Raw genomic sequence first — 26,939 nt, forward strand, 5'->3', positions numbered from 1 at the left:
TGATATATGTTTTTCGAATTATAATAAATATTTGATAGGTGGTTAATTATAAATCAGTGGTGGTTCCATAAAATTAAATTTTATTAAATCCATTGATTTCTTTACAAGAACACGAGTCCTTATTACGTGTTTGTAGTGGGTATAAAAATTCATTTACATGCTCGTTAGAGAAAGAGAAACAATGAGAAAGGGTAATAAGCTCGAGTTATACTTTATCCCACGGTAACGGGAATGCGGATCGACAGAAGCTCCTCTCGCAAGCGTGGTAATCATTTTTCGAGTAACAACAAAGGGAAGAGAATTATTAATATTACAATAATTAACAAACATATATATATATATATCTATATACTTAGAAAACAATTGTTGTTCGGTCTGAGCGTTATACCGTAGAAAGCGTAGGACTGCCGAACGAGTTCGCTCCGTAAAAGAAACATAAATAATTCAAAATCCGCACACGACAAACAATTCTCGCAATTTCCTTCTGCAACACGTGATTCCCCGCGGAATAAATCCGCTCGTCGTGTCCAAAGAATTCAGCACACCTACGCTTCTCGCGTCGGAACGTACCTAGACTCGTGCAACTAATCGCGACAGAATAACATATAGCACCTGAACATCGAAAACCACCGTAACCGCAAAACTTTCGCGATTCCAAAAGCTCTCTAGACCATAAATGAATATAAATAATCCCTCCAGTCGCTGCGTGTTCTTCGTGAAATCCGGCGGCGAGCGAGGACCACCGCCGTCTCGTCGCGTCTCGTAGTCGACCAGAATTTCGCGGTGACGGTCGTTCCTCGCGGAAAAACGTGGAGAAAGGGGGGCGAGGGCGGGGAGAGCAGAGCGGAACGCTTAACCGTTAGAAAAATACAAAAAGAGCGTGGGACGACTTAACGGAAGAAAGTAAGCGAGCTCGAAGAACGAAATCACGTTACGTGGCTTTCGCTCGCGAGAACGCCGCACGACGAAAATCGAGACGGCCGCGCGTGTGATTCGCGTGTACACAGAAGCACCCCGCGCGATTCGAGCACGCGGCCCCGACGGAAAATCGCGGCGGCACCACTCGAAAACGCGGAACGAACGGCGGAACGCGCAATTCACCGGGATTCAATGGAAACGGCCGAACGGCGTAATTGGGATTAATTGCTTCGGACCGGGAACCGGGCCGGGAAAGTTTGATTAATCCGGTCAGGGAGCACCGCGCGATCTCCACGGCTAGTTAACTATAATTGCGAACTTTCTTTCTCGCGGAAAAAGCACGGACGACAATGGGCATGGAAAAAATAATCATCAGCGAGTTAAATAAAAGGCTCTCCTATTAAATACAGCTTACGCAAGTAGGTTTCGGCCGCGGTCGCGCACCTCATTACGCCTTCCCGCGACGCAACACGCCCGTCCACTTAGAGATACTTCTCCCCGATAATTATCCTCGAACAATTAGAAGCTTATTGTTGCTAAATCTACGTAGAAACGCGGAGGTAGCGCGCCGGCACGGAATCGTCGGGTCGCCGCCGCGTGTTCTCCGAGCGTTTGATCCTCTGAATATTTACAACGTTACCTTACCCATTGTGCTCCCCGTGAAATCGGACTATCGCGGGCTCCAAGCTTTTCCGACGGAAATCTTCTCCAACGGTATCGTTGCGAAACAGTCGGCGAAAAGGCGTGCGGCGCGGACGGATGGTTAAATAAAATCGCAGCGACCCCACGCTCGGGAATTCCGGTGAAACGTCGATACCTTCGACCTACTTTCTCGGCTACAGCGGAGCACCCCGCGCGATCCTTAGTTAACAGGTAATTTACTGGCAAGTGGAGGTTAATCTTTCGGTAGATTAGTTCTTTCGCGTCGTTCGTGGATCCCTCGGCGGGCCAACCGAAGGACGCGCACCGTTCGCGTGGTCGAAGGAGGATGCAGCACCTTGTGATTCCCCGCGAAGCTCGTCCACCGGACAAATCGTACCAGCGAAATGGTTCCGTGTGTAAATAGAACGACGCGCGCCGCGCCTAGTTCCGTTTGCTGGAATTTATCAGATACTTGCAGCAGTGCGTGAGCAAGTGTTTCTCGCCGGTGACGTCGTGCGGCACGTTCGTCGGCCCGGTCGACTCCCTGGTGTAAATGTCCAGCCCGTATTGGCCCTCCTCCGGGAAGCTGATCGAGAACGTCACCACGTCGTCGTCGGCGATCGAGTGCGTCACGTACTTCGACAGCCGTTTCTCCTCGATGCCGTTCTTGTGCAGCGTCGCCATGAAGTCGGTCAGCGGCCTGGACATGCGGAACTGGATCTCTAGCTCGCGGCCGGCGAACACTAGAGCCTCCTGTGATTATTCGTTGAAAAATTGAAATGGTACATGGGAAATACAAGATACAGATGTACAGAGAATTAATAAGAAATGGAAACTAGGTGCTAAGATTAATTGAACAATGTTTAATCGCAATGTTCTTCGAATGAAAATTGAAACTTGGATCTTCCTTTTCCTTGCGAACGAATTTAGGAATCAGTCATTTCGACCTATTCGATAGTTCCAGTGTCACCTGTATTTTTAACCCTTTGCACTGAGAGACTCAGTCACCACTTGATTAAGTGAAACTATAAAATTTGATACTTAATATTGACCTGTGTATAATATTCGGATAAAAAGCTTTGTCTCAATCTACTTGTGATTTTTCTTCGAGTTCATTAAAAAGGTATCGTCTTTGTATAGTTAGAAATTAAGTATTTCCAGCGAAATACTTCCCGGTTCCTCGAAGGTCGATTTGCGGAACGGTCGAAGAGGCCGTAACCGATCCAGCCGAGGAATTCGGTATTTCGGTGTGCGACTGACGTACCTGGTCAGTAATTGGTATAAGTCCAAATAGTCTGGTAGCCTTTGTCGGACCCCATTCGCCGCTGGCGCAGTCTGGCAGTGGTACCATCACCGTCTGCAGCTCCTCGCAGGCGATTTTAAATTTACAGACGCTCTTGAACTTCATGGGCTCGCCGGTCAGATATTCCTTGGGCGTCACCGCGTTCGCGAAGATGTCCAACAGGAACGCGCCCGAACACGGCGCGTGCACGCGGAACGCGACTATGTTGCCAACGACGGACTGCGAACGCGAGAAATTTTAAGCGTTTAACAACCGACAGGCGGATTCGAAGGTGTTTCGACGGGATTGAAAACTACTTCTCGGGGACAATCGGGTACAACCGAGAAACTTCGAGACTAAAATCTACCCGGGACTATCCAAACAGCGCGCCAAGACCACGCGAAGGACCAATATTGGCGGACGTTATTATTATTGCAAACAGTAAACGCTGCCGCGCGAATGAATGTATAAACGGTCCCTTTGTGAACGTCTGCTGGCTAATTAATTTCACTTCCGGCCAATTAATTAGCGGGGAACTACCGTTAAGCAATTTTCCCCGCTTCCAGACACCATCGGGTCCTTTGGATTGTTATAGTTCGCGTAAATAACAGCCGGATAATTAACTGTACGAAAGAATGCTCGCCTCGCCGTGGACCGTGATCGATCTACCCGGTCATTACCTGCATGACGAAGCGTTTCAGCGACACGCCGTCGTAACCGTCGCCGTCGTTGTCGTAGAACTTCAGGTTGTAGTGGAAAATCAGGGACGACTGCATGTGGGCTGGCATCGCTATCCTGACCGTCGCGGCGCCCGTAGAATCCGTGTACATAACGGCGTTCGTGTTCGTATCCGGAAAGTAGAGGCCGTACCTGCGGATTCACACGAATGTCTGATTTCTGGTCGAATGTAATCAAACAACCAATATTGGGACTGAGCAAATAATCATCGGATATGTTCACACTCGGCGATCTTTCGATGTTAACTTATCGAGAGGAGAGAGACGGTTCACCTGAAGAACAACGAGCGGACGAAAGGCAGCTCCTCGAAGTCTTTCAGTGAAATCGGCTGTTTGAGCAACTGCCACTCCTCTTGGAGTGGAAAGAACTCGTAGATGAACTCCCTCGGGTCCGTCAAGAAGTAGTGGTCATCGTACTCGTATCTATGGCATATTCGTAATGTGTCATTATATTACCTTCCATAATTCTTTGGATTCGACGATCTTACTTTCACGTCCGCACGGTAAAAATTTTCTTCGTCACCAGAACTTTTTACATTGTTCATTAAAATGTACAAATATAGAATGTAAAATTCGTTACAACATAATAAACTTAGCTGATTATTCTTAACCCCTTGTCCTACGACAACGAGTGAGACTCGTGGTGAAGATTTTCAACGTGATTCAACAAATGTATGTATTACTCAGTGCATTCGAATTCAAAGTAAACATTATTCCTCTGTAACCGATTATTATACTTAAAAGGAAACATAGGCATAACATATGCTTAGAATTTTTCTCTTTTTCTAAGAAATTATTAATGACAAAGTAGTATCGATCAGAGTTGAGAAAGAAATCATAGGCCAAGGGGTTAACGTTACGCGCCAGGAAAATCACCTGAGACTGTCGTTCTTGGCTTTCGGTTGGCCAGGTCGAGGAACTTCTTTGGCATTGACGAGATGTCTCGCCCCCCAATTGCACTGCACGAACCGCCACGCGCCAGCCACGTAGACCGCGTTCCAGCTGTTCCTGAATCTATTGTCCTCGAAACACACTCCCGGCTGGTAGCCGGCAGACTTGCTGTAACCCTTTATGACTACGCAATGCAGCCCCGCGTAACTGTGAACAGGAAAGTTTCGCGTAGAATAAACATACTGCCTCCTTCCTCGCGGTTCGGAATTTCACCGGTCGCGGTTAGCGGTACCTGCACAGTCGCTTGAACAGAACGTGATAACTCTCGGTCCCGTGTTTGATCCCCCTCAGCAACCCCATAGGCGTGTCGCCGCGCAGATTCTCGTCGAACTGCATGGTGTTCAGATTCTTCACGGTGATCCATCGGAATATCGTCCTCGCCTTTTCTATATCCGACCCGCATCTGCTCACCAACTGCCGCACCAGGTCCGTGAACGTTTTCTGATCCTCCTGGGCCACCTGATTTATCGCCAGCGAAAAACGGGTGTGAAGATCGGTTAGTCAATCCCTGCACCTAATCTACGTTGCCCTCGCGCGGATGTTTGAACAATAAATCCTTCGGAACGACTGGACGATCACTCGAAAACCCGTTGTGTTCACTTTAACTCAGCTTCTTACCGCTTCAACGTGACACTATATCGATAATAACGATTACTTCTGTCCGAAAGTTAACACTGGAACGACCGAGTATTCGGTACGATCGACGTGGACGCTCGGAAGCCAACGCGGTTAACTCCAGAAATTCAGAAAATCAACGTTACATCTGAAATTGACAACACATTCAGAAGCTATAAAAAGCAGGCTGACCTAGCAAAAACGAAGAAACTTTAGAGAATCTCCTTTATTCCATCAGAATCTCCAAATATCGAAATATCAATTGGTCTTGACCGTATTGTCTTCCGAGCCACTGTACAAAAATTGGACATTTAAGTGTCCACATTCATCACCTCATTATCCAACACCGACAATTCCAGATCGAAAAGAAACCGAAAAGCTCGTTCCCAGTGGCGTTAACCCAAGAGAAAGTCCCGTTGTTCGAAAAGCCAACCCCGATCCGTAGTTCCGAAAGCCGCGCGTCCTCCGCGGGAAGGATCGTAAATCGATTACCGGCCGTGCCGGCTCGCGCCGGCGAAATCGTAAGGGGGATAAGGAAAGCCGTATCGCGGATATATGAAAATATCGACGCCGATTCGAGGAGCCCTTTAAAATTCCACCACTGTAACCGGGGCGGGTGGCGCGGCGTGTCGGCCGGGGCTTCCTCCGATATTACATTTGCAGCGAAGATCCGCCGTTAAAAGGGAACCTACGCCGCGGGCTTACCGAAATAGCTATCTGATCCATGTCAGCAAACTCCAGAGGATCATTGTAGATGTGATACTTGGCCAGGGCCGGGGGCTGCGGGGGCGGCGCGCGCGACGGATAAGGCATAGGCGGCGCTTCCTGGGCATAACCGTCCCCCTCGTCGAGATACAGGCTCTCCTGGCGCATATACTCGCTCCTCGCCTCATTGATCAGCTCCAGCATCTCGGAGCTCTGTTTCTCCACCAGCGCGGCGGTCGCCGCCCTGGAAATTGATCAGGAGTTACGAGCGGCTCGCGCGTGAACCGCGCGGCGGCGGCGGCGGGGACCCCCCGGTCGTTACGAAATTCACCCATAAAGCGGGAAGTTCCGCGTCGCCTTTGAATAAATAACCCCTCGACACGGTTCCCTTCGACCCGGCCCCGCACGAACGACGGGAATACGTAATTAACGGGGATCGCGGTGAAATTCGGTTGCAGAGAGAGAGAGAGAGAGAGAGAGAGAGAGAGGGGTCGGACCGGCGAATGCGGTTTAATTTCTAACAATCTCGCGGCGGATTTTAATTACCGCGACCGCGGCACCTCGTCGACCGTGTAACCCTGCCGCCCGCCGGATGAACCCTTGCAAATTTGCGGGTTGCCGAGTGTTACGCAAGACGCTGCGTTAATGCGCTGTCACCGGCCTCGCGGGGGAAGTTTCGACGCGGTTCGCCGGCGAATGAATTATGCAGATTTCATTAGCGTCGAGCTTCGCCGGTCTTGGCCGTTTTTAAGGATTGTTCTTTCGTCGGTGAACGATTGTTGATTGTTTCGGGATTTGTTGGATTGTCTAGGTACTCGCGTTAACACATTGAGCGCCGGCCTGTGAAAACGCGGGATTGAGTGTGTCGCTTGAGCGCCGGCCCGCAATAATGCGGATTTCTGGATTTCCATTTCTGGATTTGACAAATGTGCAATTAAAATGTATTTTACGAAAATGTATAGTGTTTTGAATATTTTTTTTGGCTACTCATTGATCAGATACAAGCTAATGAAGGATTTAAATGTCTCTTAAGTCGCTCAATGTGTTAAGATTTGCGGCGCGTTAACGCTTTGCGGATGAGGATTCTTTGAAGTATGAATCTTCAGATTCCGAATTATAAACCGATCATTCTAACTAAACGGCAATGTCGATTTCGAATTGGTGCTATTAGAGTTGCCCGCGTTACCTAAATTAACGCGGGAAACACGGAACACCCGGTCCGCGCGCAGGATGTTAATCGGTTCCAGATTAAACAGAGAATTCATCGTTCCGTGACTGCAAAGTTGAAAGCGCGGAGCGCAGCGGATTGTGTCAGTCAGTCGGGGCAACATTGTAACGCTTTCATCGGCTTTAACGAAGGTAATCCGAGCGCGGCATGGAGTCGGTTTAATTAGGTAACGAGTACCGTTCGTGTTCCATTATTTTGCGCGTGAGACTCTCCTTCTTCTTGTCCCTGCGCAGAGTCATGTTCTTCTCCAGGTCCTCCTTCTCCTGCTGGAATTGCTGGGTTCGAACTCTTCCGCCTTTTTCGCGTTCCCATCTGGCCGACAGCTGCTCCAGCTCTTTCTCCCATTCGTCCTGCGCAACGCCGGTGAAACGCGGACTTAGTTAGTATTGCACGGTCCCGATATAGCGGCATTAATTAATCAGCGAGAGCGCTAATGATAGGCGATCGCTGGGAGGTAATTGGAGATACGCACTCGGAACTCCTCGCGGATCCTCCTGTCCTCCTCCTCGCGATGGTGCGCGAATTTCCTGTAGAGGTCGTCCTCCTCTTTGCGGTGCTTCATCTCGAGGCGCGTTTGTTCGTCTCGGTCCTGGAAATCGTAAACGGATATGTAATTGGTTTTATCAGTTACATCGTATTCATATAAATAGCGTAACATTCGTAACTCGACGCTTTGTAATCGATGATGGACGACAAAAGCAATTTCATTGTTAATTAGTTGATTCTCAGGACGTTGAAGATTTCATACGTTCAGAATAGAATTATACCAAGAATATAGATTTAAGTGATAATAATTACGGATATTTATTATGTTCGTTATTGTCATAGTGTAATAAATACTATTAAATTCTAATACGCAAACGAAAGATTGCAATAGTGGTGGGACTGTGATCTTCCATCGCGATGTTCGAATTAAAATATGACTCTCCTCTCGACAACCTCGAACCTCGGTTCGAGAAATGATTCACACGATCTAGACCAAACGAGTTTCACCGCGGACGACGCACAATCGAACCGGGACGCGTTCTTCGATCTATCAAAAAGCGGAGGCCGCACCTAAACCGTCCGAGGGCGGTTCGCGTCCAGTTTTTATCGGGTTTACTTTCACGCGGCGGCTCTGCTTTCTTTCTGCCCCGACACCGGAAACACTGGTTCCGCGACAAATTGAAGAAGCGATCGTCGACGAAGGAGCGCGCTCCATTGTTCTAATCCGTCCCACGTCGTTCGGCCGGGAAACGGCGAGAGAAGCGCGCCGGGAAATCCAGGAATCTCGGGAAACCGGCGACCTCGAACCGCCTCGGATTCGACGTTTCATTGCGCAAGCGATTTCCGCCGCGGCCGGTCGCGTGAGCGCAAACAGAGGAGAGGCCCGCGCGCTACAGTTACGTCACGGCTGTGCACGTTATTGCGTGAAATAACCGCGAATAAGGACAATGTTAGAGAGCATTGACATTTCCATCCATTCGCCGGGAATTGTTCAGCTCATGAAACGCGATGACCGAGCCACGTCGCCACCGTTGTTCCGCTAAATCCAACGGCGTCGGTTTACGCGAGAAATCTCAAGAATACGCGTTCATCGAAGATCTAATTTCACCGATAGTTTCCTCGGATCGTGGAACTGCGTCTAATTGAGACGCAACGTCCCGCGAAGCGTGCGATCGCGACTCCATCCCCCAGAAGAAGATCCGTTAACGACCGTCGGAATCATCATCGTCCGACGTTTACGCTTCCAATTTTCGGTTCGCGATCGTCGGCCGTCCGCCCGTTTGTTTGCGCAGCGAATCTCGCAGCGAATTCCCGTGCCGCAAACCAGCGGCCAACCGAGTGTACCCCGTACGCTTTCGAGACGACGAGAAAGCGCGCTAATAGGATTAATTCGGTCAATCTGTTTGCCCGCGTCATCGGGGAAGCTATTCCCTTTGATTTTCCGTCGCGTGACTGGTTAACCAAGGCTCCTCCGGCTCTTGTTTGCGTTTCCCCGCGAGCGGAGGCCCGCCATGTTTAATTCCCGGAGCGTCCGAGGTAAACGATTCGTGATGTCGATTCCACCGAAACTTTTACCCGGCGTGCGCGCGCGTTTATCCGTTGCGTGTCGATCAAGCGTAATGACAGCGACGCCATCTGTTTTTATTTTCACTTGGAAAACTCTGGACGCGGCGAACGGCTTCGCTTTCGCGGGGAACGCGTCAGATTTATTAATGACTGCTTGTGTCATCGCCTAATTATACCGCGGACGGCTCGTTGGAATCGCCTTATCGAACGAGCGATCTAAGGAGTCATCTGGCTGGATTTCCGCGACGCGTGATCGCGGATCGGAGTCCCTGCCAAAAACGGAATGAAAGAAAGTAAGAATAACACAGATCGGGGCTGTTCCGCGATCCACGCGCTCGATCGCGATCGCCCGCGGATCGTTTGTTCGCGTGAGACGCGAGCCACAATTGCTCTTTAACAGGATACACGCCGGAGCCCACTCTTTCCCTCTTTCTCCGGTTTATCGCGGCTGCTTCGCCTCGGCCTCGGCGATCCTCTAATTAACTATCAGGTGCAGTGGAGTACCGCAAGCGGAAGCGATTCTTGCTACGCGCGCGAGCTTTCCTTCGCGTGCGCTCCCCGGGGAACGGTAGAAAGAAAACGGCGAAACGCGTTCTTCCGTGGTAACAGTTTGAATAATGTTCCGCGAGGACGTTCGCCGCATTGTTCGCCGGATGCCCCAGGAAAGTCACCGGCCGCGCGAAACCTCGCGTCGGATAACCAGTCGCCATTTGGGTTGATTCGCCGCGGATAAGGATTCTCGCGGAGCGACTTCGTCGGTCATGGAGCGACGCCGACTTTTGGCTTCCAAATTTTCATTATTGAATCTGTGTGACAGCTGACTGCGATGGATTATTCGGAAAAGTTTCTGGAAAGCAAGAGTCTTTCGTCTTTAGAGTATCGTCTCCTCTAACGAAGGTTTGCGTAAAATTGTATGCACCGAAGCAAAATTATGGAGTATAGTACTCATCTTATCAATCTGTGGAATATTGAAATACAACTCCGTTTCGTAATTTATATATGATTTGTTGAGTTAGTTTCCTAGCCAAGATCTAGACCTAAGACACCGTCTAGATGTCATCAGAGAACGTTAAGAGTTTCCAAAGCGTTAACTTTTACCATGGAATACGATAATTAATATAGTCACGACTTGACTGGCTCAATCGAGATTAGGAAGCATTCCCGACGCGTTAAGTCCCTATCTAGATCACTGACAGCTGATTCTCCTTTTCCCGCAGCTTCGCTGGACGTGTGTCTCGGAATCGGGTATATTCGTTACAATAATTCATTATTCAACCGTGTCGTTATTCATTCGGGCGTCCAGCACTCGGCCGAGCCAAGTGAAACACGGCCGATCCTCCGGGCGAGGATCCTTCTCTCGTTCGTTTCGATTTTTGCGATCGTTCACGCTCGAACGGTGCCGCGATCGTCAGGTTCTTGCGAATGGAAGCCGCTCTCGGACAATTTCGCCCGGTCGAGCGGCTCTCTAGGCGAGGATCTACGGGCGGAGATCGAGGAATCCGCGATTCCGCGAATCGAAGAGATCGCCGCGCGGCAGCGGGAGAGATCGATTCTTTTACGAGCGGCCGATAATTGGGAAAACGCGTGGGCAGGGTCCCGGCGTCGTAGAAAGTAGCCGATTTATCGCGCGAACGGCTAACGGTCCCGCGCGTTCTCGGAAATGATTATCGTTCGTACAATAAACCGGAGGAAGGCGCACAATGCCGCTGAGAATCCAGAAAACTGGAACTCCCTGGCTCCGATATAATAATCGTGGGAATTTATTCGCCGAGCTGCTCCGTCGATTACACCAGAAACCCAATGTTCTGCTTGATCGTTTGCTCGGTTCTACCCGGCGACTCGCTATTAAAAATTGAAAGTACGAACAACTCCGAGACTACCTCGGGACCGATCGTAATCACCGGACCCGATTCGAGCAGCTTCGAGCATAACGAGGTAAATCTTTATAGACCCGAGTCAAACTTGCAACCGATATTAATTACAACTCCAGCCTCGTATCCGCGGAAGCGCTCGTCGATGAAACTCGAATGCGGGATACAGATCGAAAAACGAAGAATCGAAATTCGCTGGCCGCCGGTTATCATTCGCGGAGATCGGCAAAAGAAAAACCGTCGTCCTCCGCATCGAACACGGTGTTTCGAGCTCGACGCGGAGGGAAGCCGCGATGGAACCCAACGGCGAGCCGATAAATCGCGTCGCCGTCTATCGGACCAACAGATTTTCCCTCCATCTTCTTCTTCCTGTCCTTCTTCTTCGTCGTCGTCGTCGTTTTTTCTTCAACGCGGAGAAACGTAGATGGAAACGACCCCGCGCGATGCCCACGCTACTTTCGTTTCGTAAGACCGTACACAGCGGACGGCTGACATTCACGAAATACTATAAATAACAGAGCCACCGTCGCGCGTTCTGCCGGGTCCCGCGCCGCGAAAGCGGATTGAGAGAAAACGCGGCGGCCGATAGTGGAGCGACTAGCGGCTCGGCCTTCTTCTTAGGCCGGCCCGATGGGAAAAGCGGCAATCTCATTTTCATGTAGAGCCCGTCTTCGCCCGCGGTACACATTCCACGCTTGACAAGCCGATCCGCGAGACCCGCCATCGCGCCGGTGCCGCGCGGAATGCCGGCCGGCCGGCCCGCATTCCGACCGAACGGAAATTCGGGGACCGCGACGGGTTTTCCCATTTCGAACGCGTCTAATGTCCCTGCCCCGTGTTTTCCACGCCCGGCTAATCGCGCCGGCCGATTTCCACGCGTCGCTGGCCACGATCGAAATACCGGATTTCATTGTGGCTGGGACCTTCGATTGACATCTTTGCCGCTGGAATGTCTGGCGACCGGTCGGCAACTATTCCAGCGATCCCCGAATCGTTCCGATCGACGGTTTTACAGAGAATTTTCCCAGTTATGCGAATTTTCTACTGCTCTTTTCGGTAAACGGCGCGTCGTTTCAAAGTAGAAAGTACTTTCTTGATAGACTTCTTGGAAGATTCACTTATCAACGAATTTTCTATTACTCTTTTTGGTAAATATAGCTTCATAGGAAGTTACAGTTCTGCTTGATACTTACATCGCAACGAATACAGTAACACAGTATAAATAAATACAGTATAACAAACACCATAGAATAAAAAATCATTCCATCCTCAATGAACAGAAACACAAGTGAGATTACCGATTTCAATAAATCGATCTAATTAACCCGCGTTGCCCGCGAATCGCAGGATCACGGCGCGGGAATAGGTAATCCGCTCCAAATATGGCGGGCCACCGTGACGAATGATTTCACCGGCTATGCCCGAATGACTCACCAGATAATAATCGATGGGCTTCTCGCGTGCCTTGCTGTAGCCCTTCTGAAGTTCCGTCTGCTTAAGGGCATGGGCGATGTGAAGCGCGCTCGCGTCGAATCTGCCGTACTGGTAGCTGCCGTCCCCGGCGTAATGGTGGTTGTAAGGCCAGGACGCTCCTCCGCCGGCATTCCCATGGAAATCACGCTGGGACGAATTCGTAGCCGGCGGTGCACCGTGTCCGTTTAGGTGCCTGGCATAATTAGGCGAGTCTACATTATCGTAACTGCAACAAAATTATGCAACGGGTCTTCAGGGGCCTGGGGATCGTCGCCGGAGTCCCGGCCTCGCGGAAACGAACGCGCAAGATAACCGGGGGTGGGCCGGGATTCCCGGGTCTGCCTCTTTCCCGATATCGGATTACCGCGTCCTCTGTCTCGGACTTAATTAGACTTACAATTAAACTTAATTAAACGGGCACACTCTGCACAGACACGGCTAGACTTCCGTCAATCCGAGTAATTGCTGGCTGAAATTCGACCGGTCGTAGGTTAAAGATCGATATCCTATCGTCGAGATTCTGCTCTTGGCACGGGAGGAACCTTTGAGTTAAGTGTGGAATTTAGTTTGGAAAATCTCTCATTGCGATAAAAGATGATTTTCAGATGATTCTCTAATCTAACTCCAAGCCGTTTTTGTAGTATCCCTAGCACAAATGAAGAATGTTATATTCTAACACCTCTTAGGTTTCATTTTCCTTCTTAGTACAAAATTTTGATGTATAGATAATCTTAGGATAGTTCTAAATTTATTCGTTAAAATATTTAATAGTACAAATGGTGCCATATTGGAGCCTGCAGAGTGCAAAGGATTGAAATATATACTAACGAAAAACTAAAGCAGAACGAAGAATTACATGTTTGTCTCAGGAAATACATAATCGTTGAAAAAGTTAGCACCATTAAAAGTTCTAAGATGTGTACTCATCAGACACAGTTAACTGGTTAACGAGGAGCTTTTTGATTTGATCAGTTCGACGTTTGGAAGCTATTTTGTGAAATCTTTGATAGATTCTGACTATATTAAGTTCATCGAATTTGGAAGAGAATAATAAAGGATGATTAGAATTCTGTCTCTGGTACAAGAGAAATCCTCGTCAATTTCCCTACGTCAACTCATCCGCGGCATAATGAAGTCATTAACGAACCACGACACAAACAAATGGAACAAGCGTCCGTCTTCTGCACGCCCAGACAAGCTGACCGAAGAATGAGGATAAGTGGACGACCGCAGTTCCCGCAATTCCGATGAAACAATTCATTAAAACGCACACGCGTTGCCTAACGTTATTACCAAATCGAACGCGCCGATGCGTCGTAACGGTAGCTTCATTAACGCGGCTTCCGGTATTTAATGGAAACGCAACCGCTCCGGGAACACCGCCGGAGAACTGGGTTAGATTTTTAATCGCGGCTCGTCGCGTCGCCGCGAGAACGCGCATTTTCTCCTCGATGATTCAGCCGCGATCCTTCGCCTGGAATTGATCGCGGCTCGGTTAACCCTGCCAGGACGAATTCTTTTCAAGGGGAACGAAAGAGGTAGGCTACGTCAACACTTCGGTTGATGAACTCATTCGTAAGAGCGTAATACAACGAACAAAATCAATTTTCTTCAGTTCACTGCGAAGCTACAGTCTGGAACGTACGTGTCCAAATCGACCTGCAAACTAGGACACATGTTAGCATCGAGTACGAGATCCTTCGATAGCTAGCCTGAGGAATGCGTCTGATCGATCAGTTACCTTTTCTCACCTAATTTGCCATTGGTACTTCCTGATCGCTAACACTTCCAATCGCTAATTCGCTATTCATCGATACGATCGCTCGTAATCAGACTAGAAACCTGCAAGCTAGAAGACTTCTTGCATCTACTCGCTACATCAACTCATCTTCCATCTGTACGTTTTACCCTTTACAGAAGAATATTGATACGTCAGTAACACAAAATTTTCATATTCGAACTAAGTCGCTGACAAATGATTTAACACTAAACATACCGAGTAGTTACTCTCTGAAATTCCTCTGTAGACTCCAAGAGATCTATTGAAACTAATAAGTTTGCAACTCAGTTTAGTACTGATATTTTCACAATTTCGCTAAGAAACTCTTTCATAATTGCAAACAGAAGAAATCAAGAATAGAGAACTTTGACCCGATGATGATTTATATATAATCTAGCTTCATCTGTTGAAAATTTTGCACATTTCAAAGAATCTTCCTCCTCAAAGGGTTAATTTCTCAAGGCAAGAGATCAGCGCTTTTCCAATGATCTCAACAACCGATATAATTTAGCTTCATCTGTTGAAGATTTTGCACATTTCAAAGAATCTTCCTCCGCAAAGGGTTAATTTTTCAAGAGATCAACATTTCTTTCTCAATGATTTCAACAACCAATACATAATTTAGCTCCATCAGCTGCAACTTTAGTGCGCAAAGGGTTAAACTTGACTGGGACATACGCGTTGACCGACGAATCGTCCGATTGATCGAGGCGTCGTATAAAAATCGACGAGAGAAGGCGTGGGTCCAGCGCGAGAACGCTCCGCGGATCGCTTATGAGAATCCTCGGCGTCTCGGTTAAATGAATGTGTTACACCTCTCGCTCGTTCTCTCCCGGGGTTCATTCACTTGCGACGAAGCCTTCTCTCCTTTTCCCTCCCTCTCTCTCCCGCTGTTTCGCTTCTTCGTCCTCTCTCTCTTTCTCTCTCTTTCTCCCGTGGAGCGCGCTCCTTATGTCAGCCGGAGGCAGCTCGCGAAACCCGGCTGCAAGAAATTCCTCCGGTGCACGCGTAATCCGTGTGCACGCACGCCTTTTGCGTGCTGCGCCACGGAGAAAACGATCCGGGCTGTCGTGTCGAGGCAGCTTCAACAGCGAACGGGAGGCATAGGGGCTCTGCCTTTCATCCCGACCGGCCGCGCACGGAAAAATTTAATAGAATATTTTAATTAGCCCCTGGAACGATCAAGCGTGGCTCGCGAGGACGAAAGGGAGCTGCCAGATATACGGCCCGCGTTCTCGTTTCGAGGGCGGCCAGCTAATTACATCGTTGCCAGCACCTTTGTTGCTGTGTTTTAGGCACTCTGCGGTAATGGACAATAGAGGTGCCGGAATAAACGAGCTGGATCGGAGGGAGGAAACGCAGAAATAATTGTATCGCTGGGACGCGGATTCTTTCTCTTCGTTCAGATTGGAACTTCGACCCCTGCGATTTATTCCTTGCGATCGATACAGCTTATTTCATAGTTTATTAACTCCGAAGTTTTTCACTAGAAATATTTCAACATTTTCTGATGAGATGAAGACGATATTTCGTGAAACCAACTCGACGAGAAATTCACGTGAATCGACGGACAAAGCTATTATACGTCAATATTTCTTAGATTGAGCATTGTATGAAGTATAAATATCAAACTTTATAGCTTCACTGTAGGAAATCAAGTGGTGAGAGAGTCACCTCCGTGCAAAGAGTTAAAGATAAAAATTCAAGGAATATTCTAGATAGCATAATAATTGATAACGTAGGAGTAATATTCAATTTGAATTCACAAAAATTCAGTAATGCTCGTGTGCGTGAAATTCTGCTCCACATCTTCGCGAGTTGTAAGGGAACCGGTTAATATTTAGTCTGGTTTACAAGAAATCTCTCGTGCCCATACATAAGAAGCCGAGGATTAATCTTCTTAATCCTATTAACTCGTGGAAAGCCGAGTCTAATAATCCCGCATCCTGCGCACTCTAATTCCATTTCAATTATCAACACTGACCATCCGCGAACCGGTCAACTGTCCGGTTCTCGAATTTCCTCGAGAATCCCGCGTTTTCCTTCGCATTTAATTTTCCATCCCGTGTTATCCGATTAATCGGTTTTCCAACGATCGTTTCCTTTTCATTCTCTTTCTACTACGAAAAATCGATCGTCCAACTTGTTTACCTGCAGCCAATTATTTCACTGGTTACAGTGCTAATAAACATACACAAAGTGCCGGTTAGTAGACGCCGCGTGTAGTTGTAATAAGATAGACAACGCTCGCTCGGGCGCGCAGATAACGCGGACGCGGATAAATTGGATTTCATCGTCGCTCCGGAAGAGCCGGCACGCGGCGGGGTATCGAGGCATAGTTAATCCGGATTAATTGGAGGTGGAGGTCGTCCGATTGAGGAGAAAGTGCGGATTAACGGGACCGAATAACCGAGATTTCGTCGCGCGAGCGAGCGGGCCGCGGAGCGTCCAGAATCTATCCGGTCCCGATGAATTCCCGGCCGATGGCGTCGATGGAAGAGGAAGCGGGGACGAAACGAAAGTCGTTATCGAGCGGATTTCACCGCGATCGCGCGTTTCCGACGTTAAACGCGAGCCGGCCGGAGGCCAGTTACATAAATCCGAAAACATCCGGTGTTAAAGGACAGGAGAGAAAAGTTCCGTCGGATCGCGTGCGCGCCGGCGACGTTACGTAAAGCGCGTCGCGCGAGAATTCCTCCGGTTTATTGCCGCCATTTTATCGTCCTCCGGCGGCGCGCGGCTCGCTCTCGAAATCCGCGAGTTTATGAATCACGATCGGCGGGGCCGTTAACGATGACCCCGGGGAACTCGCGCGTCATAAACGCGGCGACGGATTAGTTGTAACCCGAGCAATGAACGGTGCCGATCGAACTAATCCCGTTCGTTACTCGAACGTTCCCCGTGAAAAACGAATTTCTAGGATACCGAGGATTCCGGGACACTGCAGCGAACGGTCCGCCGCGCCAATTAACGCGATTATCCCTGATCAACGATTCAAGGAATTGGAGCTGATTCAACGATTACCGAGACGTCGAGTTGCGTCGGGCAATTGGAAGAGAAGGAACGCCGGGAACTGACGCGTTATTCGGTAACAGCTGTCGAACGGACGGAGATTTCTTAATTAAACCTTCGATAACAATGGCGATTGTGGTCCGGTGTTGTTCAATCGTATCGAGTAACAAGATCTAGTTATTATTTAAGGAGCATTGTTCGAGGGAACGGATTAAGATACAAAAGACGCGGGGAAGTTGTATCGCGTAGTCTCGGATTGTAAGTCATTAAGCAGCCGGTTAATAACTGTCCGTTAAACGAAGTGCTGGTAGCCCTCGGCACTGGTCCCGAGTTCCCGTTCCCGGTGTCCGCTCGGTCGAAGAGGGACGCTTCGACGCAGGATCGACGGAACGCGGGCCCGTTCGAATCTCTCCGAGACAACGCGTTCGCGTTAGTCGAACGAAATCGGGTCAGCCATTGACATTCCGGGTGAAGAGCAAGTGCGGTTCTCCGCGGCGCACAATCGCGCCGTCCCGACTTTGTACGACAGCGTCCGCGGATTAAGGCCAGCGCGGCGATGTGTTATGTAACGAAGATGAACGAGCCCCGGCTCGCGAACGGAGAGCGCGACACGTATATAGAACGGAGCGTGTTCGCGGGGAATAATTGTCGCCGTCCGTGAAAAAATGCGACGTGCAGCGGCGTGGACACACGTAGAGCACTCCGTCCGAGTTACGTGAGGGACGTGTGGAATTATCGTGGGACCATTCTCGTCGCGGACCCTCTCCGCGACGGATCGAGCACGAATTTTCGAGGATTTTCTGGTTTCTTAAATCGGTCCCTCGTTCGGCTTGACGAGAATCAAATTGAGGAGTCGCTGACTGAATAAAAGACACTCGGATGAATCAGAGCTGCAAAAGGTTGTCTAATTAGAGATCTTTCTAGCCTCGTTCGGCGTTAGAACTTGACCCACATTCGCCGAGAATGGTACTTTTCAATTCGAAATCTTCAACTTCTCTTCTCTTCCGTTCGTTTGCTTAACACTTTGCCAGCCGAATTCCGGTGACACCGTTCTTTGGATACACCTGAATGGTAATTTTCTTAGTAACCAATCGAACGAACAATCGTTACGATGCATCACTTTTTAGTTCCCGCTTTGTTATAGAAATTGTCTCGACCGCGTAAGAGTCTTGAATGTTTACTCGGCGAAGTATTAAACTATATATACCCGTGAAACTAGGTTTATAGAATAGCCCTCGGTTAACTACTCATTGTAGCTAGGAACAATCGAACCGTACAATGGCCGTCAGTCAGTGAAACAATTCAGCCGAGGAACGGGCAATTGGAAAAGTCGCGACGGTAGGATGAAAACGAAATCGCAGTTAACCGCGGCGATAAAAGTCGATCACTTTCGAGGCCCGATCGCGCAATTAACGAAATCGTTACCCGGATCGCCGGGCGCGGAGACTCGGTCGTCCGTGCCGTCGCTCAGTCCCGCGGTCTCGATTTAACACCGAAGGGAAAGTGGTGAAACCGAACGTGAGCCGGGTCGATCGACTTTCCGGGGTACCATTCGAACCCCATTAAAATACAGGAAACGTAAAGGAGAGTCGTTCGCGTTAATTCCCCGTAACACGGCCGTCGCCCGTGTTCCGGCGATTCCCATAAAGAAAAAGAAAAAACGAGAAGGAAAACGGAGGAGGGGAGAAAAAAAGGATGAAATAAGGAGCGCGCGGACGCACGAGAATAGAATCTTAACGACGCTCAACGCGGCTTTATCGCGACGTCTGGCGTCGTTCCACCGCGGCTATATCCGATTAAGAAAATTACAGGTAACCCGTGAGAATTCCTACCCCGACGACGGCCACGGTGCCGGCGTAAACAAAAAAGTTCCGCGGGAGATCCCTTTTTCGTAACTAACGCCGGTTACGTTCCCGCCTTTTAGCAACCGTTCGAATGGCGCGCGGCTGCCGGTTGCGTACCAATGGCCGCGTCCTTGGAACCATTAAGCGGATTCGCGGCGGTTAATTGGATGTCCCTCGCGATCACTCGAAGATACGGATTCTCGCGCCGTGAAACGCGACACTTTCCGCGGCTCCTCGGGCTGGCGTGATCATTCTTGGATCATCTTCGAACGATTCAGGGAACGGCGAAAGAGGAACAGAGACGGTCGACGGAACGCCAGCTATTGAACTCGTTTCAGCAACTCGTTTATGCTCAGTTAATTTTCTCACGATTACGAGCGTTTAATGGAGCTTCGCTGCGATCGAGAGGAAACACGGTGGTTCGCATTGATATTTGATACTTTTTGCAGTTTCTCGGAGCACTGGGAACATTCTTGGGTCACTTTGGAATGATTCTTCGGACGGAAGAGGAATAAACTAGATGCGATCGGTTTTATCTCGGTAATTCGTGTCCAATTAATTTCCCAGCGACAATTACGGTTATTTAATCGAGCCCCTTGTATCTGCTGGAAGGGAACGTTGCTAGAAACGACGCGCAGCTGCATTCAACGTAGGATTTTTGCGCTGTTACGATCGCGGCCGCGAGATACCGAGACACAACGGTATCAAAGGATCATTGTGTTAAGCAGATAACACGTCCGGATAAGCGTAACGGGGGAAAGGGTTGAAGTTGGCTCGCCCGCGGTCTGTTTCTGAACGCTCGTTACAATCGTACGAACGGAGGATTTCGACAGTGAAAGGATGGAAGCCCCGTGTTTCCTGTTTCGGAAATGGTCGCCGACTGTTATGAGAAATCCGTGGAAAGAGGAAGCCGGCGTTCAGCGGAATAAACAGGTTCCCCGGCGGAACGAGGCCTCCGATCTTGACATTTACGTCGGGCTGGCCGATATCCGCGAACGATTTAGAGTTTAATCGACTAAGTGCCGGCCAATAAAGGGACCGAAATATTATTTGCTGCGGGAACAACGGATCGGACTGGCTGACCTCTTAACGCTAATTCATTCGTCGAGGCTCCATCAATTTCTCACTGGACAAAATTAACACAGTCTAATTCCGCTCGTGAGCCTCTCACCGTGACCAACGGTCCCTGCGGGGTCCTACTTCGATACCCTAAAGATATCATCCAAAGATCGTCATTCAAACTCTGTAGATGAAAGTATCACCGCTTTAACCATTATACATTGAAACAAAGCTACCTCGTATTTCAAACTTGATCTTCCTCTTCAACCATTCGACCATCCCCACTTAGCAAATTACAAAATCTCCAATAAACAAGCTTCAATACCCTAAAAATATCATCCAAAGATCGTCATTCAAACTCTGGAGGTGAAAGTATCACCACATTAACCATCATACATCGAAACGAAGCTACCTCGTATTTCAAACTTCACCTTCCTTTTCAACCATTCGACTATCTCCACTCAAACCTCCAATAAACAATCTACTCGCACCGCTAAATCTTTTCTAACTGTACTCGCCCATAAAAATTACACAAACAACATCACATTAACCATGCTTCCTTCGAAAGTTACCTAATTCGACCCTGGGTACGTGGCGCGAACGCTATAGACATTGATGAAAAGGCCCCTTACCAAGGTGGATAGACTCCACGCGGTGACGCACCGCCGGCTCTGATCTGCTCGTTGACGTAACCGCTCCTGGGCACGTTGAGGGCGCTCCGTATGCCCACGCTGGACCCGTCCAAGGTGCCCGGGCCCGGTTTGGGCACATGGCTGCTGCAGTAGACCTCCTTGTCGTTGATCGTGTGCTGGTTGTTGTAGTAGGTCTTCAGGGTCAGCTTCGTGCCGCAGATCGCGCACTTGAAGCAGCCCGCGTGGAAGAACGTGAAGTCCTTCAGCGGGCCCACCCTGTCCACCTGGTAGACGGTCTGGGCGCACCTCAGACACGTGCTCTCGTAGAAGTTCGGCCGGTACATGGTTCACGGGACGATCCTCCTGTTACACCTCTCTCTCTCTCTCTCTCTCTCTCTCGCTTCCTCTCGGTCTGCTCGATGTCTGTGTCCTCAGTCGGCGTTGCACCTCGCTCTGGTAGCCACCAGCTGCGACCTTGGCAAACAGCAACGAATCAGAACAATCGGGGACGCATCGGAAATCGCCTTTCCTCGAGCCGAGTCAGGGGATCGGTCGTCGATCAAGGAAGAAGACCCGAGACTCCCGAGGATCGTAAATTTTCAGCGACGCGTCCGGAGCTCGCCGGTCGAGATAGAATGCGGATCGCCGAGCGAGATGCGCGCGCGTGTGCGGCCAAGTGCGCGGGGAATGCGTTAGAAAGTGACCCGACCACGGGGGCGGCGGCGTGCTGCGGTGGCAATGAGGATTCGCGATCGTTTAACCGATCGGGGGACATCGATCTCGATTGTTCGCTTCGGACAGGGAAAAGTAGAGATTCCGACGTTCCCGTTCGCCGTGGCTCCGATAGATCGCCGCTTTTTACCGGGGTAATGAAAGGATTATGGAATGGAACTCTTCGGGTTGGACGGGCGATGGGAATAGAAATCTGTTTTCTTCGACTGAAGATCCTAGATCTTCGACATCTGTCCACTTAAATTTCCTATCCTAATGGGTTATTCGTTCTCTATTCTAATTCCCTCGATAGATAAAGCTATCAGATCCTCTCCGCGATCCCCCTTTATCCGGTAACAACTAAAAAAAAAGTGAAAACCCGGAGATAATCATCAACGGTTGCAACAATATTAAGAGAAGAAGACAACAGCCGCAACGAGCAGTCGCACGCTAACCGAAAGTTTAAATTACTCCCGGCAATCTAGCCGGCAGCTTCCGTTCCGCGTATAAAGAGCCGGCCGCAACGGAGCGCCTTTAATTGCGGAATTAACTTAACGCGAAAATTAAAGTACGAGATCCGCGGTCCTCCCCGTTGAACAAGCTCTTCGGCGAACGTGCCCGGTACGAAAAAGGAGCAGGGGGAAGAGAAAATGAAATCTGGCCTTTGCATCGGAATCAAGTCGCCCGGAGTAATCCCGCGGAAGGTTTTTCCGCGGGCGGGCTCGATTAGACCGCGAGCAGCTCAGCTCGACTTTTGATGTCCCTCCACTTCCGCGATAAAACGCGGGGGAGGTGGGGAGAAGAAAGAGTTTCACAAGTTCAACGATACAGCCGGGCCCGGTTGAAACGTGTGGTTTAATTGGCGGGGTAATTACCGTAATGCAAAACGCGCGCGAATCAGACCGAGTCCGTTTCCTAACTCTCAATAATTACCCTCGCAGGATGTCTGGGAAAAGAGGGAAAAGAGGGAAAAAAGAAACGCGCAGGCCGGGTCGCGATACGATCGCGATTCGGCCGATAGGGAAACGCATCGGCGTTATTAAAAAAATATATGTATACGTGACCGGCCGGCCGCCAACACTTTCCTGGCTGTTGCAACGGATCGCGTTGCCAATACTTTTCGCAGTGGGCGAACGGTAATTGCAACAGATTTCGCGGGCCCCGGCGCGGTCGCCGTGGATTTTGCGCGAATCGACCGTCCCCGTTAATCGTCGACGCCCGTTTTCCATGTAAAGACGCGTTTCCCTTTTGTTCCCCGGGTCTCGCGTCACCTCGTTTCACAATGTGGAACATCGACGAGGAGCTCGCGTCGGATTTTCATAAATAGGAACGTGTTGCTTGTTTCACGGTAATTAACAGCGCAATCTGCGAAGGAATCACTGGTCGAGGGGTTGGTTTTTTTTCGTTTCTATCGCGGAGTTACGTAATAACCGGGGCAGGAGAGGAGTATCGTCGTCCGTTGTTTGCCCGAGGCGAACTCGAACGTAACGTGAAAACTTTCTAAATAATCGATGACTCATTTTTTTTCTGGAAATTGTTACTTCGGTTTCACCGTTATACCGATCGGAGTTTCCCTTTTCCCGCGACGACCACGACGACGACAATAAGTTCGCGGGTTCCGTTCGCCAGCGACGATACCAGCGACGACGGTTACGTCACACAGTCAGCGACCATGCACAACAATACCATAATAAACGCTGGATTGTCCCTCTCACGCATCAACGAACCGCGTTACTTCTTTCTTCGTTTATCTCTCTGCCTCTCTACCTGTCGCCGGACACGCACTGATTCCTTTTTTTCTCTCTTTCCACCCGGCGCAACCGATTTCCATCGCGAGCCACGACAAAATCCGCGCCGAAGGAAACGCGCGCGGAAAGTCCCTCTTCCGGAGAACGAGCACGCGCCGCCATGTTCGGAGAAAGCATTTCGCGAGACACGGGACAACGTTCTGGCGACGTTGAGGACGAGCAACTTCAAATGTATCTCCGAAATACTTCAACGATAATAACCAAACTGATCGTTAGTGGACACTAGATTCTTTCATTTAGAAAGTATAATTTAATCTTGTTACGATTATCTACTGAAAAATACATTGAACATTCAAATCGACATACGAAACTTCATTATTTCCCTTGAAATACTGTATCAACTAAATATGCTTCACTAGAACTACCAAACAATAAAACTGATTATTCTGTTTCCTTATAAAATTTATGAACACATCTATTAACCCTTAGCACTCCATATGGTTTTGCAATCTATCAGTAACTAATTTTTATAGTATCCCTAGCGAAAATGAAAAATGCTGTAACATTTCTTAAATCTCTTATTTTCCTTAGTGCAAAATTTCGATGTGTGAAAGATCTAATAATTGTAGGGTAGTTTCTTTGAGATTCATTCAAATATCTAATATTATTCCTGGTGCAATATTGGAGCCTAGTTTGTACTTCAAATCAATTTACCGAATTTCTCCGAAAATCGTCTCCTTTTCTACAATTGCAACAAAAGACACCCAAAACGAATCATCTCAACCCGTCCGGTAGTTCCAGTGTTAAAAATCATCTCCATCAGCCTCAACGTAACAATTTTAAAAAAATCCCGCGTCGAGATCGAGTGAAAAAAGGAAACATTCCACCAGGGGAATGACTTTCAAATTGAAGCGGAGCCACCGTGGCGACGTCGGTTCTTCAGGAGCGACATCAAGGGGGACACAGCGCACCCGGAAGTTGTCGCCGCTGAACGGCGGCCTTTATACGGGCTACAGCGTTCATTCACGTGGTATTCGTGGGGCTAACGAAGAAACGGGGGGAGGGGCCCCGATCGATTCCCCGTGGTCCCACGCTCGGCGTCCGCGAGCGTCGCCGTAAATCGCGGCGGCCGCGCGCGCGCGGGGCGTTCCCGAATTTTTCCGTCGACGTTTTATCCAGTTTTCGTAATTGCACGCGAGCCCCCCGGTCCATCGGCCGTAAAATAAACCGGCGAACCCCGGGCCGCCGCATTTTAATCGCGGCGCGTTACGCAACGAGAGAGGAAACCGTAATGGCCCCCCGTAAAACGCGACACTTCCAATTACGGTTGTCCGTCGGTTTTCATTCACTGGCCGGCGCGCGTGGCCGCCATCGTCGATCCCGACGAGACGCAATAACCCGGGGTTCCGCGCGTTTTCGCCCGCCCATTAGCCCGGGACTCATTGACCGCCGTTTTTAACTGTAAAACTCTCGTCTCGTTTCGCCTTTAATGAATTCCGAGCGAGAGCCACTCGATATTTGTCGACATTTCACGATGGATCCTAGTTTCGCCGGTGAAACCGTTGCGAAGTATTGCGTGCGATCGCGCAAGCTTTTATACTGTGTGATCTGTTCGCGTAGTATCGATGATCCCTTTATTTCCATAGAAAATCGACTGATTAATAGAAATATTCTAAAGCAGAACTTTCAAAGTTAGCGTGTCAACGGATCTAATCCCCGGAAAATAGGAAACCGATCGTAAAGCGACCGAGGAACAATGAGGTATCAGGAATCGGCGACGTCGCGCATGTGAAAATAATTTATCGCATTCCTCTCGTCGTTTATCACTCGATAATGCCCGCTCGAATACCGGTGTCCTCATTCTGGCCCACCTTCTCCTAGGTATTTACGCTCGGCTCGCGCACGCACACGCTCTCTCCCCCGTGCCCGCGCGACCGACGCGACGGTCGGAGGAGAGACACACGAAGATCGACACGCGTTAAAGAAACGAGAAACTTTATCGAGGCGAATCGGTGAGTACCAAGTATGTACGTACCGAACGTGGACGCGGAACGGCCGGGGCGTGTTGCGTTTCCCCTCCTCTCTCCTGCCCCTGCCGCTCATGTCCGCGGACGCAAACACAACAGGTTAACGGCATCATTGTTCCGCGCGCGGAACAAGGCGTGTTCCCGCGTTTGCGACAGTTTGTCTTGTTACTTAACGCGCGAAAGTACCGGTGAATAGCAGACATTCCATTCAACGGCCGGACTCGATCGGATCGGTTCGGATCGGATCGAATCGGCCGCTCGGTTCCCTCCATCTAGCAACAGTACACGTCCGCACGGTGCCACGAGATCCGGAGATTCGAATTATCCTCGCCGCGCCGTGCACGGGGAACCAGTTCCCCGAGGCGCATCAGATTTGTCAAACACGTGTACCGTCCCGGAACACGGGATAAATCTTCCCCGGTGTGTTCCCGAGCGGAGCCGATCTAGACACGTCCTCTAAGATAGGGTATCTCCGCGCTGGAAGGGATCTCCGGGCAATTGGAGCGGAATTTCGTAAAGAGGATCGAAGAGCGACCGGTTCGACGTTCGAGGAATTTTCCTTTCTCGCCGGAGAATCTCCGTTCCCGTCGGGGATAACGTCGTTGCCGATCTGATCCTGGCGCATACTCACGTCCTCATAATCCTGCGTCCGGCGTGGTCCACGGGAAGCCTGGACGGCCGGCTCCGGGCATCTCTCCGGCGATCTCTGCGTGTTTTCGGGATCGCCTGTCCCACGGTCCGATTTACTTTCTACCGGTCGCTACGGCCACGGGATACCACGACACTTCGTAAAATCGCGCACGGTGTCACGGACAGGCTCTGCCTATCTCCCTCCGTCTTCCTCGCGCTGTCTCCCTCCCGGACACGGCCGCACCGAGCATTGAAATCACCAAGGGGCCGAGAGGATCGCCGCGGGTACCGATACGCGCGGCGCGCGGACGCGCGGGACACGGGGCCGGGGGAGGAACCGCGGCGAATTCTAGGAACGGATCCACCTGCCAGGTATCCACCGACGTGTCTGACTTCTCCCGCGGCCAGTTCTCGGCCAGGTAACCGACGGCCGAGCCTGCCCGAGCGCGCGAGCGTGTTCCGCGAAACGACACCAAAACGGCCACCGGCCGATCGCCCGACGTTCGCGCACCGAACCGCCGTTTCCCGGTTGCCACCGTTTTCCCGTGCACGTCCGCCGCTGGAATTGGGTCTCCGCCACCAACCGAGGCGGCCACGCGAGCTGCTCGAACCTGAATATCGCCACCTGCTTCCGTCGACGTTCCGGGAAGGTCTGAGGTGAGAGGGACGGCCATTTTGAGGGACCGTGCTGGCTCTCAGGTGGCGCTATAGTTGGAGAACCCAGGCCACGGACGGTGCGGGTATTACTCTTTTACGTGCGCTCACCTGGCGAGCTTCTGTCTTTGTCACCTGTCCCGATGGCGGCGCGATTTCGCGACCGATTTCATTGAAATTTACCTGACTGAGTTCCTCCTTTTTTTCTGTTCCTCTGTATTGGGGGAATACTTGGGTGAAGATAGTCTAACGAGTGTTAGGATTGTTCCAAGTGTCGACAGAGCGATTTCGCTACCGATTGACACTGGAAGTACCGTACCAGTCAAAATGACTGGTTTCGATTTGTTTGTTTCACAGAATATTTGAAA

General features: G+C 50.0%; 1 protein-coding gene across 5 annotated transcripts; it reads right to left on the reverse strand.

Moving 5' to 3' along the window:
* Nucleotides 1–63: 63 nt before the first annotated feature.
* Nucleotides 64–26,661, reverse strand: Hil (peptidase hillarin). 5 transcript variants are annotated; one of them, XM_031970025.2, is made up of 12 exons: nucleotides 25,919–26,661; nucleotides 20,802–21,275; nucleotides 12,436–12,667; nucleotides 7,551–7,667; nucleotides 7,256–7,428; nucleotides 5,851–6,094; nucleotides 4,763–4,989; nucleotides 4,456–4,677; nucleotides 3,853–4,002; nucleotides 3,523–3,712; nucleotides 2,825–3,082; nucleotides 64–2,313 (listed from the first exon to the last, which is right to left on the reverse strand). In XM_031970025.2, the coding sequence occupies exons 2-12, from the start codon at nucleotides 21,143–21,145 to the stop codon at nucleotides 2,002–2,004; spliced, it is 2,469 nt and encodes an 822-aa protein (XP_031825885.2). In that variant the 5' UTR covers nucleotides 21,146–21,275; nucleotides 25,919–26,661; the 3' UTR covers nucleotides 64–2,001. The 5 variants fall into 5 exon arrangements, with proteins under 5 accessions (XP_031825885.2, XP_031825882.2, XP_076228700.1 ...); XM_031970022.2 differs by having other exon boundaries at nucleotides 12,436–12,700; XM_076372585.1 differs by lacking the exon at nucleotides 25,919–26,661 and adding an exon at nucleotides 25,296–25,403 and having other exon boundaries at nucleotides 12,436–12,700.
* Between the last annotated feature and the right edge of the window lie 278 nt (nucleotides 26,662–26,939).

Source organism: Nomia melanderi, chromosome 12 (genome assembly GCF_051020985.1).
Source record: "Nomia melanderi isolate GNS246 chromosome 12, iyNomMela1, whole genome shotgun sequence".
NCBI lineage: Eukaryota > Metazoa > Arthropoda > Insecta > Hymenoptera > Halictidae > Nomia > Nomia melanderi.

Coding starts and splice junctions, on each gene's coding strand:
- Hil (XM_031970022.2), bottom strand. CDS start 21,145: ATGTACCGGCCGAACTTCTACGAGAGCACGTGTCTGAGGTGCGCCCAG. Junction 4,990..5,850: donor TGGATCAGATAGCTATTTCG/GTAAGCCCGCGG, acceptor GCGATAAATCAG/GTGGCCCAGGAGGATCAGAA. Junction 3,713..3,852: donor GTCCGCTCGTTGTTCTTCAG/GTGAACCGTCTC, acceptor GTGAATCCGCAG/GTACGGCCTCTACTTTCCGG.